General features: G+C 40.9%; 1 protein-coding gene across 14 annotated transcripts in view; it reads right to left on the bottom strand.

Moving 5' to 3' along the window:
- The window catches only part of ADAM22 (ADAM metallopeptidase domain 22), a 128,343-nt gene that overhangs the window by 73,799 nt on the left and 36,642 nt on the right, over nt 1-17,902 (bottom strand). For all 14 annotated transcript variants that reach the window (XM_073003134.2, XM_073003135.2, XM_073003136.2 and 11 more), the window contains one exon: nt 3,732-3,798. In XM_073003134.2, the coding sequence (XP_072859235.2) occupies nt 3,732-3,798 (67 nt within the window). The remainder of the gene's footprint in view (nt 1-3,731; nt 3,799-17,902) is intronic.

The following is a 17,902-nucleotide window of genomic DNA, read 5'->3' as shown; positions in this document are numbered from 1 at the left end:
GAAAAAGTGTAACACTGTTTTGTATGCTGTGCCTTCAACATTCATTTCCCGAGTTCATCCACTTAGCAAACTGAAATAAAGTGATCTGAGAATTAAAGGACTCTTGAGTGCTTTCTCCTCACAGCTTCTTTCTGCTAAGTCCCAAGTCTCCCTTATTTGTTTTCATTTCCTTTTGCCCGAATGCAGCTCCCAGTGCAAAGTGGAGTAGGGCTATTGAGCAAAAGAAACTAAAGCAGGAGCATTGAAGGATGCATATACTGGTCAAATTCCTGGAAGACAGAATGTTCTTTAAATGTAGAATTAAGAGCCATGTTACACTGCATAGTGTCTCCCAGTGGCCCAACAGCCCCTTCTCTACTAAGAAACACTCAGGGGGGTCAGCAGGGGAAGGGACAGGAGGGAAAAAAAGGCTTGACTCGCTGAATAAACCACAGCTGCCAAGAGAACACAACAATTTCCCAGAACAGAAGCCTATTGTGCACTGTACTTTATCTTTAAAATTCTAATTGGGCAACCCTAGGCGAAACAAAGCTACCTAAGCCAAAAACTTGCAAAGTTCTCCTCCCTAGGGGAGGAAGCTGATGGAAGAAAACGGGGGGGGGGGAGGTGGATTCCTGAAGCAATTCTCATTCATCTTCTGGTACTGGGGGGTATAATTTAGACTAAAGTTCTGCAGTGGCAAATTGGCTCAAGTTAAGAATTATAGCAAAATAGCAAGAAAGCATCTCAGAGGCTAATTAATCCACACAATAGTAAATGGGATGGCAAGACGTTTCAGCTTCTCTATCAAAGTTTGGCAAGAGGTGGGTGGAACTGCACTGAAATCACTTCTTCTGCCAGTTTTAATAATGCAGCTAAACATTTATTTAGTGCAACTTGACGTAGAGGGCTCAAAGCATTCACACCGCTTCTCACACTAATTCTTACAATGATACTGTAAGGAAAGCTGGTGTATATATCCAGGCTCACATTAACTGTGAGCCTGGGAGATGGTGGCTTTCCTAAGGCTAGACACTAAAATCAGTACTGACTACTTTTCTGTTCTAGTTTTCCTTCTTTCCTTTTATGGTACAATATGTCCAGTAAGTTCCCACCTTGGCTACATATGCTAGGGTTGATGTGAGTTGTTGGCCAACAATACCTGGAGGCCCACAAGCCGCCCACTCTTGATCTAAGTGCTTTATGTCAGGAGAGCTGACATGCTGTATATTGGTACAAAGCAAAGAATGCAGAAAGTTACACAACTCAGCCACAATCATTATTCTTAGTACTTCTGCAGGGGAGAATTGAAAACTGTTGAAAACGATTTGGAAAACAGACAACTTCCTAGAAGATGTCACCAGATTTTATAACTCTGCTACACAATACAGCACAAACTTGGTAGCTGCTATTTCAAATATCATTTGTGGTCTGGAGCTGTGTTTGAAAATTAGCTTGAAGTCTGTTGGTAGGTTTCTGGGAAATCAGCACGGGGTTCTTTCTTCCAACAGCTCAGTAATAAGAACAAGCACATTCCTATTTGTCTCCCTTCTCTTTCTAGCTTCTGAAAGAGAAAAAAACTGAGAGGAAACCTGGGACTTCCTGGAAATGCTAAAAACTAAGGTTCTAGTGATGAAACAAATATATATATACAGTTAGATCCCTCAGGGCTGAAGCCTGCCCACTCTACTTCTACTTTACTTCCTACCAGTTCTGACTAGATCTTCTTGTTGGCAAACTGGAGGACAACCTCAGAATCCCAGATGCATGCAGGGGATGGGTGGGGCAGCAAACCCAATCACCCAGTCTTCAATTTCTGATAAATAAATCATCAAAATTGATTATACTGACTTCAAATGGTCCAAAAGCAGTTCTTATTCGTGCCTACTATCAGAACCTAATTTGGTCAGAAAGAGATTTGCCAACGGTCCAAAGTGTTTAGATTTTCCCCTCTGTGTATACCCATTCCTGCTCTTTAATAATGTCAGTACCTATCTTTTATTTCTTCTTCTGATTACACTTGGTACAAACAGGCCTTCTCAATGGCATAAATATACAGCACTCCCATCATGACCACATCCTTAATGTAAATAGACACATCCATCTTTCAAACATATACTTTGTGGTACTGAAGGCCTCATTCCTTTCTTTCCTCCAGCAATTACGGCTGGTATGTAGCATGCCACTCTGCTCTTAGGAAGGGCAAAGGGCAAAGACTGGTGTAACACAACCAGGGAAAACGGTCATCTCAGGTGTTGAAACTGAGGTTGGCTCCTACCATTCCTATACAACCCCAAGCTGTGATAACTACACTCCCTTCTGGGTCTTTCTGATCAATCTCTGACACTTCATGATTATGTAGTCTGATGAAAGCAGCATATTGCTGTTCTTTAACCATAGTAGGGACAGCTAAAGAAGTCCAATTGACAGAGTGGAATCTTACAACAAGGCACATGTGGATGAATCCCTAGATCTGTCTTTCTCAACATATCTCATCCAGGTATGCTGGGCTGCAACTCCCATCATCCCCAGCCAGCATCTCTGGAAATCATGAGATGACTGTGACTGTAGACTAGTACCTATGGACAACAATGACTTTCAGAAAGTTGTCCAAGATCTACAGACTTCAAACCAGGACAACAAACGGCTGCTTTTTATGCTTTGTCTTCAGCAGTGGTTCCCAGCACAGCTAATGGTGAAAGCATCTTGGAATTTTAGGCCAAGAACTTACGGGGACTGGTCTATGATATGTCATGACAACTGTTTGACATGGTGTATTCATGTACCATTCATGTACACAGTGTAATCAATCTCACCTTTTCCAATCTGCCATAGCATTTTAGGTGAGGCTGATATTCCTCCAGATTGCCCTTGTGAATGCAAAAATGTGAAGGCTACTATCTGTAGTATTCTGGGATATACTACAGCTATACCCAGAGGATAGTCAGGGTGCAAAAGGAAGAATCAACATCTAGATATCAGCTACATTAAAAGGAACATATTTCCACAATAACTTCAAATTACTTGTGCACGCAACACAGACGGTGTCACTTTGGCTTTTTGATTTCATTTGCTAACCCATTCGCCAACTAACAGTGTCATTTGCTAGATGACTGTCTGGTCTTTGAACTCAATTCCCAAGCAACAAAGACCTTAAAGTGTACCCCAAAGTTCAGTTGCATTTCACCCTATTATAATCCCCTCTGCATTTCTTTGTATATTATATGCGTGCACACATACATCTACCAAAAGAAGAACTTCCCAAGATAGCACAGTAGTTTTAAATAATTAGGGACATGGTGGCGCTGTGGGTTAAACCGCAGAAGCCTCTGTGCTGTAAGGTCTGTAGATCTTCAGCTGTAAGATCAAATCCACATGACGGAGTGAGCACCCGTCGCTTGTCCCAGCTCCCGCCAACCTAGCGGTTCGAAAGCATGCAAATACGAATAAATAGGGACCACCTCAGTGGGAAGGTTACAGCATTCCATGTCAAAGTCACACTGGCCATGTGACCACGGAAAGATTGTCTTCGGACAAACGCTGGCTCTATGGCTTGGAAACGGGGATGAGCACCGCCCCCTAGAGTAGAACACGACTGGACAAAAATTGTCAAGGGGAACCTTTACCTTTAAATAACTAAGTGGCAAATTTATTATCCCTAACAGGAGAACTGCTTCCAGCAAAATACACTTGAATTACATGCAGTAAGACAGATATCTAGCAAAAATACTTGTCAATGTACAAGGTCTTACTTTCACTTCCACCATCTTCCCACCATGCTCAATATGCCTCTCAAGGTATTCTGAAGACAGCAGATCACTGCAACGACAGAAAACGTAAATCATGTCATAATGCTCCACATTATATGACACACACCCAATCAACAATTCATCATCCCTCAAGTTGACTTTTCAAGCCTTTGGACTCATCTTCAAATTTCAGTATAATTTCCGACCCTGTGACCTTAACATGTGGCCACAATAATTTTTGGGACTTTGCTATTTGTCTGCACCACTTCCACCTCACATTTTGTACAATCCAACCTGATGAGAAGTTATGCGGAGTTGAAGGCTCACCTTTTCCACCAGTGTTAATGATCCAGTGAACGCTTTACCCTTTTCCAGTTTCTATGTATGGGGCATGTGGCTGAGTATCTTAATTTTCTTTCTTTCTTTATTGCCAGTAGGAAAATTGAGTCTTCCAGTAGGTAGGAGTCAAGAATTATCATTGATTATTAAAAGACATACAGTACAGGAGAAAAACTAGTCTGCTATGGAGTTATGCTTCCATTTGTCCTGTGGAAAGCGTCTGTGTAGACCTCTCCAATACATACAGATAAATGGTATCAGCTACTGCAGATACTGTATTTTAGCATTCCCAGACAGAGAGCAACTTCATCTGAAGGAACTTTTTTTTCCCATCAAGAACCACCTTGGTGCTACACAGAGCTATCCTTCTGCCTATTTAAGGATGCCTAATAAAAGGTTCTAATAGGAACCATTTTAATGGATGGATCATGAAAACTAAACTTTTAATATTCAGTTAGCATTGCAAGATCTAATGAGTCACCAATAGGTGGAGTGAAAGCACTAGTGTATGTATACAAAAAGCTTCCTATCTTCACTAATCCTTTATTAGAATCAGGCAAGTTAAAAACATAGGCAAAGTTGTATGCACCTATATGAGATGTTCTGTGAGTATTGTTGATGTCATTGTTTCCTGCTTGCTCACTGGCTGCTCTGCACAGGGATGGTGACTGGCTAGATAACTCTTGGAGTTCCTTCCAACACTTCACTTCTAGGATTTCATGGCTCTACAAGCCTTCTAGAACTTGTCATTAGAGTTTTACACCCTGCTGTACAACACTCCATACAGAGTTTAGGAGCAAACAATGCAGCCTCTTGTACTTTGATCCTATATCTATCTTGTGGTTGAAAAATTATTTTTGGTTTGGACCGCAATTCCCAGAATCTACCAGCATCCAAAAAGGAAATTTTCCAAGCTCTGGATCTGTTGAGTTTGGAAGGACCTCCTCTGCATGCAAAAAAAGGTTCAATACAGGTAAGGCTGGGAAATGATTCCCATATGAACCCAGAGAACAGCTGCCATGAAGCGCAGTCAGTAGAGAGCTAGATGGACCAGACCTTTAACCTGACAGGAAAAGTCAGGGAATGAGGGAACTCTGGTTTCTGATCTACAAGTGGCATTATGGTACGCATTGCTCAATCACTCAGTGGTTAAACAAATAGCATTACTCTACAATTGATTTATCCTGTTGCAAGGCAGTAAGCAGTTTCCCTTCTCCAGCTGGCTCTTCTCAACAGCAGGAAAACAAATCCAGGGTTTATTCTCTGGTTTATTAAAAGGGAACTAACTAGAGCAGTGGTTTCCAACCTTGACTCCCCAGATGCTCTTAGATTACTGGTCAGCAAAGCTAGTGGTGAAGTATTCTGGGAATTATAGTCCGTGGACATCTGGGGACTAAACTAAAGAAAGGAAGCTGCCTATTTTCAGAGACACAACAAGCTAAGCTGTTGTTTCTTTAACCATTCCCAAATTGAGCAGGGTGCCCCAAAGTATTGTGGGTACACAACCAGTCAGGGTCCCTTGCTTTTTGTGCTGTGCAAATTTGTACACTTTAAGACATCTTTACATGCTCACAATAATCTTTTTTTCCTTTGCTTTTAGCAAATTACAGTCTACTGGTTTAACTTGATAGAGTTAAGTTTTTAACTTGTTTGAGATACTAAAGGATGAGAAAAATGTAACCATTCTGAATAAATATTGCAAACTTATTGTATAATTTATGGAAACTATAAGATAAATGCCAGCTGTTGACACAAGAGAGCTGCAGGCTCTTGAAAAGAAAAAAAGAAAAACCACAGTCAAGAATCCGTTTTAGAAGTATGAGCTTTAATAATGAAAATCTGCATCACATTCAACAGAGGGAGTTTTACTGTACTGAAATGCACAGCTGCCAGTTATACAGAAACCAGCTGTACCCTGTCGGGGTGAAGAACTAGCAGAGGCACAGAGAAATAGCACTTGCCCCTTGAAATAAAAGCAATAATTCATTTGGGAAAAACAACAACACAGCACCTGATTTACCAAAGGCAGGAGCACAGAAATCCAGGACCAGCACAAATCCATACATAGAACGCACCCCCACACAACCACCATTTAAAAAAAAAAAAAGACATACACAAACACACCCACACAAATCTTCCTCAAATCATATAGCAAGCCAGAACAGCAATTTTTGACAGCATGTTAGCTCCTTTTTAAAATCTGTTTTTAAACCCAGGAATTAAAACAAAGCAAAACCACTAGTTATTAGAAATAGTTTTACCCCTGAAAAAAGTTGCTCCAGGGCTTAAAACAAAAGGGGTGGTAATGAGTGAAATTGCCTTTCCATGCTCCCTAGAAGGGGCAAGGTGGACTTTTTGAGCAGCAAGGGGAAAAAATCCTTAAAACTCATGATATGGAGATCAAAAGGTTGTCTTGGGGGCAGGTTGGTCTTCTCTAGTTGGGACAAACAACTGGATTGATCCATACAAGACTTTACAAAGAGTGCTTATTGATTATCGATCAACCTGATGGCTTTCATTGGCCAAAACACCAGAAGGGAAAAACAAGTCTCTTTCTTACTGTGTAGGAGTCACAGACTAAGCAACTTTAGGTGAAAACTAAGGGTTCCTCCCTTGGAGGAAATGCCCTTCAGGCCAAGTCACACCTGGGATCTGAAAGTAGAGGACAGGAGATACTTATGAAATTCTACAGCTGTGGAGGAAATGGGAAACCATGGTTGACAGCACACCTATGAGTGAGAACAAAAACAGCCACTCCTGCGCTGTGATAGTTTTGAACCACTGAGATAAAAGGTTTGGAACATGCAGTAGAGTGCCTGGCATTTTATGGGAAACACATGTGTACTTGGACTCTACCAATGAAGTTGTAATAAAAGTTAATAATATCCAGAACATCTTCATATATGAGCATTTGTTTCATAGCATATGGAGAGAGGAATTGGAGTACTTTTAATATAAATATAATACAGAGAGCAAAAGGGCTGGGGTGGGTGGGAGAGCCCCCATTTTGTTTATAGTACACCATCTCTAGATTGATTTTAAACTTTAACCAGGCTTTGTATTTCAAGTTTCTAACATTATTTAACATGAAAACAGCTTTTTAAATGAAGAATTTTTTTAAAAAAAGCTACACATTTATAGCCTATATTAAAACTTACTGACTTTCAAGTTATTTTTCTTTCATAAACCACTGGAAAACTTGTTTCTGAGGGAGCCTTCTATCAGTCACACAACGTTTGTGGGCACTTTTGCTGTGGCAGCGTCTTGTCAATGGTTGCTCCAAGGTTTTGTCTTTATTTATTTTATTTAAAACATTTTTTATAATAACCATGTGACATCAAGTCAATTCTGACTTATGGTGACCCTTTCCAAGAGAATGTGGAGTAGAGAATGTGGTTGACCACTCCCTTCTTCTGGGAGCACACAAACTGGCTCTACTCACAGGAGGCAAAATGGCGACTCAAACTCCCAACCTCTGGCTCCACAGGAAGATACCTAAAGCACTGAACTATCCAGGTAGCTAAAACAGTTATACCCTACCCTAAATCGCAGGATCTCAGGGTGGGCTACAAAGCTGTACAAAACAATTTTAAAACACAAGATATTTAAAACAATTTAAAATCAAACATCAGAAAACACGAAATCAATGCATTAAAAACTACAGTGGTGCCTTGCTTGATGATGTTAATTCATTCCAGTGAAATCGCTGTAGAACGAAAACATTGTAAAGCGAAATAAAAAAGCCCACTGAAATGCACTGAAACCCATTCAATGCTTTCCAATGGGCTGAAAACTCACCGTACAGCGAAGATCCTCCATAGGGGCGGCCATTTTTGGGTGCCTGTATAGCGAAAAATGGCTCCTAAAAAAAGCGGAGAGCCATTTTGTACACCCGGCAGCCATTTTGAAACCCGACAATCAGCTGTTTTTAGATCATCGTAATGCGAAAATCGGTTCCCGAGGCAGGGAACCGATCATCGTAAAGCAGATTTTGCCCATTAAAACCATCATTTTGCAATCGCTTTTGCGATCGCAAAAACCTAATTGTCAAGCAATTTCCTCGTTAAGCGAGGCAATCGTTAAACGAGGTACCACTGTATTGCATTAAAATCTTTGCAGACCTTTGCTATAGCAGAAAAAGCCTTCCTCTGCGTGTCCACATAATAAATCTTCCCAGTGGGTGAAACACAGAGAAGGGCCTCCTCCACAGATCTTAGTAATCAGGCAGCTTTATATGGGTAGCGGCACTCCTTGAGATATCCAGCTTCAAAGCTGTTCAAGGCTTTATAAGTCATCGTCAACACCTTGACAGGAAGCATATTGGCAATCAGTGCCAATCCTGCAGAACTGGTATCATGTGGGTTCTTTAAAATGCTCCTGTTAGCATGTTAGCTGTTGCACAATGCCGGTTTCAGAATGCACTTTCTTGAGAAACCAAATTGGGCCTTCTTCCACCCCTCCTACGAAGACCTGCCTTTTTAGTAATTAATAATTTAGTAATGAAGAAGTAATTTGTCAGCAATTAAATTGGACACTTTTGTTTTTATGGTCTTAATGTGCTTTAAAATAGTTTTAAAATTGCTAGTCATTGTAATCTCATTAATATGTTTAATTGTTGTTTTTTAAAAATGTAATTCATTGTCTGAAATCCTGTTCTGCAGTTATACAGCAATTCCTGTTTGCATAACTTTGCAATGGGATACCACCCACTGTGTTTTATTTTTTAATTCATGTGTGAGGTGCCTAGGGGAAGGCCCTAAGCTACGTCAAATTTACAAAGCCCCCACAGAATTATGTAAAACTTTAAACAGAGTCATTAGTGTTTGCTTTTGTTCTATAATTAGAAGCCCCTCCTAATTGAGGCCTTAAAGTGTATCTTACGTATTTATAAATTTGGCTCTAACTACATAATGTACAGTATGACATACTACACTAGACTACGTTCATGTGCAACTAAGGCTGATAATACAGTGGGGTAATGGGTATGTGGTACCCATTCAAATGCCATTGAAAAGTGACACAAAAAGCCACATCGAACATCTGTTTCAGCTGACTAGCTATTGAATTCTAATTGCTTAATGACAGACCTGGGAAAAGAAACACTGAACCAATCTAACCACTGGCTCCAAAACATGAGTACACAGCCATCAATCTTAATTAATGTCTCTCACACACACACACACACACACACACACACACACACACACGGGTAATTGCAAAACAGAATCCGTCATGATTACAATTCCAAAACATTATCTGCTGCAGATTTACAAACAATAGTTCAAATTTCAGATTCAGTTGTAAATTGACCAATGCTGGCTAGAGAGGATGGATGTTATAATCGAACACATGTGAAGGACATCAGGTTGGGGAAGAAGACGGACTTAGATTAGCACCTTACAGTCTGCCATTGTGAAAATCTGGAAGGAGAGGCTATGTGGGGATTAAACAGCCCATCTTCCCTGTCCACAGCACCTCCTAAGTGAGAAATGTCCAAGAAATTTTTATTTCGTTCTGGAATCTTATCTGTGAGATCATTACTTTCTTCCATATGGAGGAAAGATGCCTTTAGGGGGCTGTGTAGCCTTTTGCTGACACTGCAGACAAAGAACAGATCATATGGCTTCCATTTGGAATGCAATGGTAGCATACAAGTCTTCATCCAGTATCTTCATGGGATGCTTTCCACATTAGCAAGCTTTTCCATGTGCCCAGCTTTTCCTGCAGGGAATGTCACAAAAATCACTTGTGCAATTCAGTGTCAATTTCTGGCAGTTCCATCTCAGAATCAACAAATCCCAGAACTATAAAGTTGGACAGGACACCAGTGGACCTGTGATCCAAATGCCAGGAATACAGGAATCTGAAACTAAAGCTTCCTTAAAGCATCAAGAAAACCCTATTGGTCAGTTAGACCCACGCAATGCAATGGCATAAACTGCAGGGGCAAATTGCCACTAGCGAACGCATTGCCAGTTGTATCTCTCACAGTGCATTAATCGTGCACAGTGCAAGCTGATGTGGGACAAAGGACACAGCCATCAATTCATTAACCAGTGGCAATGTGCCATGGCAATTTGCACCTTGACACTCCGGCCCGCATAACCAATGGGATTGTGGTTTGTTTTAAAAATGGCCAAGAAAGGAGAGTCTGTGCTGTTCCGAGACAGTATATTCCACTGTCAAACAGCTCCTATCATAACAGGAAGTTATTTCTAATGTTTAGTCAAATCCTACTTCTTTTTATTTAAACGGGTTGCTTTAGATCAGTATTTCCCAACCTGGAGGTTGTGACCTCTAACGGGGTTGTGAAGTGTTTTATGGGGGGGGGTTGCCCCTCGTCACCTTATATGTGCTGGAAACCCTTTTAAAATAGTTTCTTCCTTGATGTTTCTGAGTGGGATATTAAAGTTGGCATGTATGAGAAACAAGCCCTTTGTGGGGAGAAAGAAGCCTCTACTTTCTGAGATGACTTGACCTCCTTAAAATGCCTTTTTAATACAAATATGGCAGGAGATTGCAGGTTACTAAACTATTATACAAGGGGGTCACAATTTGAAAAAGGTTGAGAGCCCCTGCTTTACATCCTATTTTATGGAGCCATAGAAAACAAACTTGTCCCATCTTCTGTGTTGCAGTTCTTAAGATATTAATTTTAAGTCAAAATATTTTTTAATTACCAAAAACAGTGAAAGAACACCACTACCTTTTCTTAATTTTATTTATTTACTTATTTACTTATTTACTTATTTACTTATTTATTTATTTATTTTATTGTATTTATACCCCGCCTATCTAGTCATTTCGACCACTCTAGGCGGCTTAAATTTAAATTTGTATACCACTCTACATTAGTGCTGAAGCATTTACTTTAAGTGGTTTACCATAATAAACAAAACAAACCGAGAGAAAGCTAAAACTAAATAAAACCAGTATAACAACTGATAAATAAAAACAGATGGCACTGAAGCAACAGAACAAAAAAGTGGCAGACAAAAGGCGGTCAGCTAGAATTGGGGTGGAAAGCCTCAAACTTGCTCACACCAACCACCACATTCTGGACCCACTGTAGTCTCCGGATTAGCTTCAAGAGAAGACCCACATAGAGAGCACTGCAGTAGTTGATCCAGCAGATTACCAGTGCCTGCTCCAAGGGCCTGAGGGAGCTCTTGTCTAGGTAGGGGCAGAGTTTGGTGATAATGTTACCTTAGAACTCTTCATTATCATATCTGTATGCATAGCAAATACATTGACCCATCAAACCAAAGCATGGAACATTCATTCTGAAATCTAATTCAACTGTGTTAAACATTAAGAACTGCAAAATTAATCCATGGCTACCAACATTTAAAAACTGAAAATGTTTAGCTTGTTGAATCCGCCGTTTCAATTCACTACGTAAATCATTAGTTCTGAAATAGGCAGTAGCACTTACAGGCTTCTTTTACTGTTAAGCCTTAACCGCACATGTTCCATTGGCTGCTTCAGAAGTACTCTTTTTGATGTTTAAAAGTTGTCTCTCCCAATCTAACTTTTTTTAAACAAGCCACAAATCTTACAATTGCAACTGTTAAGCTGGAGGTGATATCTAGTAGGATATCACACATTTTAAAACTGTGGGAATAGGAATGACTCTTGGACCTGGAACACAGGACTGTATCTCTGTGTGTGTGTGTGTGTGTGTGTGTGTATCTAGTACTAGCATGTGTTGGCTCTACACAAAACTGTGAAGCAATAACTCTCATCTGTTTTCACACAGAATTGTATAGCACACACCACAATTCACAGCCACTGCATAAAGAAAATCTACTTGAAATGGTCAAAAATGTCAACTTCAACTCTGCACGTATATCCTGCTACAGTGAGCAGTTTTCTAATATATGCACCTTTCCACAGGACAGCCACCACAACTGAAAACTACAGTTTTCAGACTCCATGGAGAATTTATTGATGTTTGAAAAATGCTTTTAGCATTTGAAGCAAATTCAAGCAAACCTACAACTCTGGCTGAAAGTGGGGAAAGCAGGGGGGGGGGGCTATTTGAATGGATTCTTGTTTAGGGGAAGGCGACGATGTTTAAGGATCAACTATCAAAGTAGTAATGTGTAATGATCCAAACTGGCATTAACTTTGCTATTACAATGCTGTTTTCATAACACTACACCTGTTGGTGGCATTTTGAGTCACTTGGCTGAAAAAATTAACTACTGTAGTTTAACATTAATAAACTCATGGTGCAGGGTTAAACTGTAGTACTGTAGCCAAAACTCGGCTCATGGTCATCATTCAGTACCAATGGATCTTGAGGTTGACTCAGTGTGATTGGGTTCTTCTATTTCTTTGGGCAACCCCTCATCTTTGGTGGGAAATAACAATGGAGATGTTTCATAACCTTTAAACCTTCATCTTTATTGACACTTACGTATCTCCTCCAGCACATTACTTATGGGGTTGAAAACTCTTAACTCTGGCAACAAGCTGCAACTAACAGAACTGAAACTCTTGCCATAGTCCCACAGACTTAACGGGGATATCCCCCACGCCATTCCTTGTAGTTCGGTCTTGGGGGAGGAGTACTTTGTAGGGCACAGATTGTCCCACAACATGCATGCCAGATCCACCCTCTCTTGTCTGGCTTGTCATAAAACCGGTTGTGAGCTATCTCAGCTTCTCTTTGTAGCTCGAGCTCAGATGGCGCTACTTTACAATCCATTCTTTGGTCATATATCGCGTCTGTCTGGCATAGGTTCTGGCACCAATCCTCCCACTGTTAAGTTTGGGAAGTCTCTTATCAGACCTTGGGTCCTTATCCTCTCTATCTCCTTCCTTCATGTTTCAGCTCGCTTTCTCTCGTAATCTGCCACTACTGAACTAAACCAGCGCACCCCTTCCTCATTTACATCTTCCTCCCAAACTGTCACCTCTTGTTCTGCCCACTTTCTCCCCTTTCCCTCCTCTGCTAGACAAAGCTCAGTCTTTCCCGCCTTCTCCTTTGATTCTGTTTCTCCCACCTTTTCCATAACTGTCTTCCCCTCATTCTTTGGTTCTATCCTATTCTTCTCCTCTTCCCCTCCTTCTATGGCTTCTATCACTAGATGGTTCACTTGTGCACTCTGCTCTTTCACACTCAGCCTTCCAAATAGGTAAAATTAGTACAGTATCCAGCTTGCGGTGGGGTGGTGGCAATGTGTAGCCTGTAAAATTAGAAAACTGTTAACTAACTGTCCAGAGAGCATTTTAAGCACTATGGGACTGAATATAAGCAGCACACTCTCCCCCCCCCCCCGATTTCCAAGCTCTGAATTCTGAAATCCAAAATATTCTGATTATGGATGGTCACTGAACTAATTGGGATTTGTGAGCTATAAGTGACACTCCAATCTGTGTCATTCTTACCACAATTCACATCAACAACCTTGAAGATTTCAGTAGATGGTTCCCTGTGATGCAGCTCCATCTTCAAAGCTCTACATCCCTCTGGAATCTCCCTCAACACTCTTGAATTATTGACGGATCTAAAAAAAGCTCTTCTGATGCACTGTGTGCTATTTATAAAAAGAAGAAAGAAAACTAAAGCAAGGATGGATTCAGCAGCTCCATTCTGCTGTTCAACTGTCAAGGACAACACAGGCAAAATGCCAGTTTTAGAACAAAGTAGGCCCAAAGAATGGAATACAGTATTGTTGATGAAAAGGCAAGAGAGTCTTCCAAAGCAATAATAAATTAAATCACAACTGATCCTTCGTGGTGCCTATGCTGTCTGAGGAAGCAGACTGTAGATCTGTGAAAGCTCATTATGGAATCAATGTGTTAGGATAGAAGGTCCCAACATATTTTCCTTGTTTTTTCCTGTACATGTCTTTTGCCACGTAACTTCATTATGTTCTCACTACATAAAATATAACTCATTACAGGTACTGTAACTACGCTTTTTTAAAAAAAAAAAACCTCTTTACTTCAAGCTCTTTCAAATGGCAGCCAAAGGCTTTCTCCCTGTGAAATACTTAATAACATTTAAATAATACATTTGCAAAGTTAAATAATACATGGGAGCACAAGAGGAATGAAGAGCAAATAATGATATATTCTAAAAGTGGACGGAGACATGTCAAGAGGAAGGAATGATCAAAGTCTGTTCTGCGCAGCTATAGCTCAGTATTCTGTGTCCTTTTGGACAATGGAACCTCTATTAACTTCAGAATGACTGGATCCTATGCACAAAAGAAGAAAACAGTGAACGCTTGGCTACCACCAAGAGCAAGCCCCCATTGCATGGGTCATAACACCATTTAAAAACAAATTGCCAAAACTCAGGCCCAGACTCTGCTGTGTCCAGAAAAACTGGATTCAATCATACTGACTCCCATCACAGAACACAATGCCAAGCATGACAACAGCTAAAATGGCCACCAATCCAGTTCTTTCCTGCTCCATTTTTTTTACAGATACACACGTTTTTGGCAGTACATGACCAGCCCACTTTTTCCACCCGTTGTCTGCTTAGCCCTTCTCACCAACCCCATCCACCAACACACTCACTCCTCCCTCAACTGCCCTTGTGTCTTCCATTATTTTTTCTCCTTTCCACCTTTGTTTGCAGATGAGGATGTGTAATTTAAAAAAAAAACCTGCATTTAAAATTACACATCCAAAATTAAAAAAGGGGTGAGGGGGCATGTGACTTCATGCTCAGCCTGACACTACAGCTACACTGGGCCCACTCAGCTATACCTAAAGAAACAAAGCGCTGCAACTTGGGTGTGTGTTACAAGCGGGATCACCTCTGTTTGTGGTTAAACCCACAGCAAATATGTTTTCCTCGGTTCATTGCAAAACTGTATTTCCAGCCTTAGTTTCAATGTCAGGGGGGGAAAAGCAAGGTTAAATGTACACAGATTTGATAGATTTTTCTATTTATTTATTTATTGATGGATGCAATTACAATATCTAAAATATGTTTCTCCCCATGATCTCAAGGTGGTGTCTAAATCTCTATAACTGCCCATTTCATCCTCACAAATGGTAAAAGTAAGGCAGGCTGATGAAACACTGACCATCCCAATATCATTCACAGCTCAATTGTAACTAGAACTTACATCTCCCAAGTCTGAGGGTATGATTAAACTTCTTTTTGCTGTGGCCTTGATTCACAGTCTCCTTAATGGTTGTATTTGGTTTAGATTATCACACACACATCCCAGATTATTTTGGTGCTAGTGTTCACACTGGCTCTCAATCCAATATGATTTTATATGTGCCCACAGCCCATGGTGCTTTTTTCTTTGATATCACTCATCTGGCAATCTCTAGCTCTCTTTTCTCATCTTTTTTCTGTGCAAAGGGGATCTAATGCTAAACTAATGTATCAATAGAGCGATAAAGTAATATTGCACTAAATTCGGTACAGTCGTGCCATTCCAGAAGATGGTCGTAACTCAAAATGGTTGTAAGCTGAAGCACCATTTCCCATAGGAATCAATTGAAATGTGATTAATCCATTCCGGCTGGGGGGGAAACACCACCAAAAGCACACACACAAACATTGCAAGACCCATCAGAAATGTGATTAATCTGTTCCGGCCAAAAGGGGAAAAACCCAAAAAAGCAAACAGAGACTGCAAGACCCATCGGAAATGCAAGAAATCAAACAAAAAACAACAACAAAAAGCAAACAGATTGCCAGATGCATCGGAAATGCAAAAACAACAACCAAAAAGCAAACAGAGACTGCAAGACCCATCAGAAAAGCAGAAAACCCACACCCAAAAATAAACAAAGACTGCAAGACCCATCACAGCATACAAACATAACCCCACCACCCAGCCCAAAATTTCGCTGCAAAACCCACCCAGAACATGCAGTTTTTAAAAAGCAAAAAGCAGGACCTTACCAGGCAGTCCAAAGCCTCCTCCGAACATACACTCTCTAACCGCTGGGGTGAACGAGCTACAAAGAAGCAGCCTCTTCGCCACCGATGGTTAGCAGTTTGAATTCCCCACCTTTTTCCCTGCCTTTTTTCTGGTTGTAACTCAAAGCTCTGGATGCAAGTGGAAGCAAAATTTTGCAACCAGAGCTGGTCGTAACTCAGAATGGCCATAGGTCAGGATGTTCGTATGTCAAGGCACCACTGTAGGTTTTTTTATTGGCACAACTAAAGAGAAAGATTGCAGGGGTGAGTATTCCAGCTGTGCAAAAACATCACACCCTAACTTAATAAATCATCATAAGACCACCTCTCTCACACACCTGTCGTTTTGCAGAATGAAACAAACACTTACACAGGGAAAACACAAATCAAATCAGCCCAGCTTTTCAAAGGTAAAAGGGGAAGCAAATAGACCCAGATGGATTCGCATTGTCCTTTGCATTGTGTGATCACTGAAAAAATACTTCAAAATTCACTTGTGCTAATTCCGGAGCAAATCCTGAAGTATTTGTCAATATAGTCACAGCCTCAGATCAACGTTCTAACCACCACACCATGCTGGATTGTAGTCATCTGGGTAAAGTTTTCAGTTGTAGGTAACTGAAGGCCCTACTTTTTTTTTCTGTAAGCAGAGATGCCCTACTTAAATATTTTGCACTTCCCATCAGCTTGTAAACAGTGCCCTTCCCAGATTTTTCAGCACAGCTATCTGGGAAAAGTTGAAGCTGTGGAAACAACTCACTCTTTTGCCCACTGAAACAAGTTTCTGTGAAATAAAGGGGGAGGAAGCAAAGCTGGCACTAGTTCAGTAATTGCAATATCTTGGAAGAATATGATTTCTCAACAGACATTATTTCAGTAGTGGCAGCTTATTCAGGAAAAACACAACCATCTTTCTGAAGTATGTTCAATTTGCTTCAAACAGCTTTCCTTCTGAAACGCCTTTACAGGATCACCTGAGTTTCACACCAAACAGGCTACAATTTTGAGAAATCTGCTCTATAATCAGAGCTGCAAAACTTATATTTTTGGATGGCAACTCCTAGAATCCTTCCGAGGGGTTGTTAACCAAAAAAAGTAACTTTTCCAAGTTCTGCTTTTCACAATAGAGAGAGACAGACCCTTTATTTTTGGGAGGAACAAAAGTTGCATCTCACTTGGCCTAGTCCAGTCTGCTACTTCTCCAGTTTCAACATACAGTATGTACATTCTGTACATACTGTTCTCATCCTGTTACTTAAAGCAAAGACAATTTATTTATGTTACATCTGACAATATATGACAATGTTTTTCTACTATGTTCCCTTTGACATAAGCGAACATAGAGGTAAGTTCCTCCAAGGGAACTATACTGCTTAACTTGAAGAAAGGAACCTTACCCTAGGGGACAGCCCCTTCTCTCCCTCCGTACATTCTTTTTCACAAGCCCCCAAATCTCCACTACAAAACTTCAGACAGCAAGGCCGACCCTATTACAGTGGAACCTCTACTTACAAACGTCCCTACCTACAAACATTTCAACTTATGAACATTCGCAATATTTTGCTTCTACTTGCGAACGGAGCTTCAATGTACGAATGGAAAAAGGAAGGGAAAAGGGTGGGAAATTTGCTAACCATTGGTGGTGAAGAGGCTGCTTCTTTATAGCTCTTTTGCCCCAACAGATAGGAAAAGGGAGGCTCAGCCTCCTGGGCTTCCAGCACCGCTGCGATCACTTCCCCTGGTAGGCCTGGTCTACCCCAGGAAAGCCTGCATTGGGACAGGGAAGCCTGGGAGGCCTCCGAAGGTGGCGACTGCAGCGGTGGGGGATCCCCAGGAAATCTCCGATGACGATGGGAAAGCCCTGGGAGGCCTATGAAGGTGGCGGAGATCGCGGAGGCAGGGGACCCCCAGGAGGTCTCCAATGGTG

The sequence above is a fragment of the Pogona vitticeps genome, chromosome 6 (assembly GCF_051106095.1).
Source record: "Pogona vitticeps strain Pit_001003342236 chromosome 6, PviZW2.1, whole genome shotgun sequence".
In the NCBI taxonomy this organism is placed as follows: Eukaryota; Metazoa; Chordata; class Lepidosauria; order Squamata; family Agamidae; genus Pogona; species Pogona vitticeps.
Note: the sequence above shows the minus strand (reverse complement) of the source record. Positions and strands in the feature narration are given on the sequence as shown.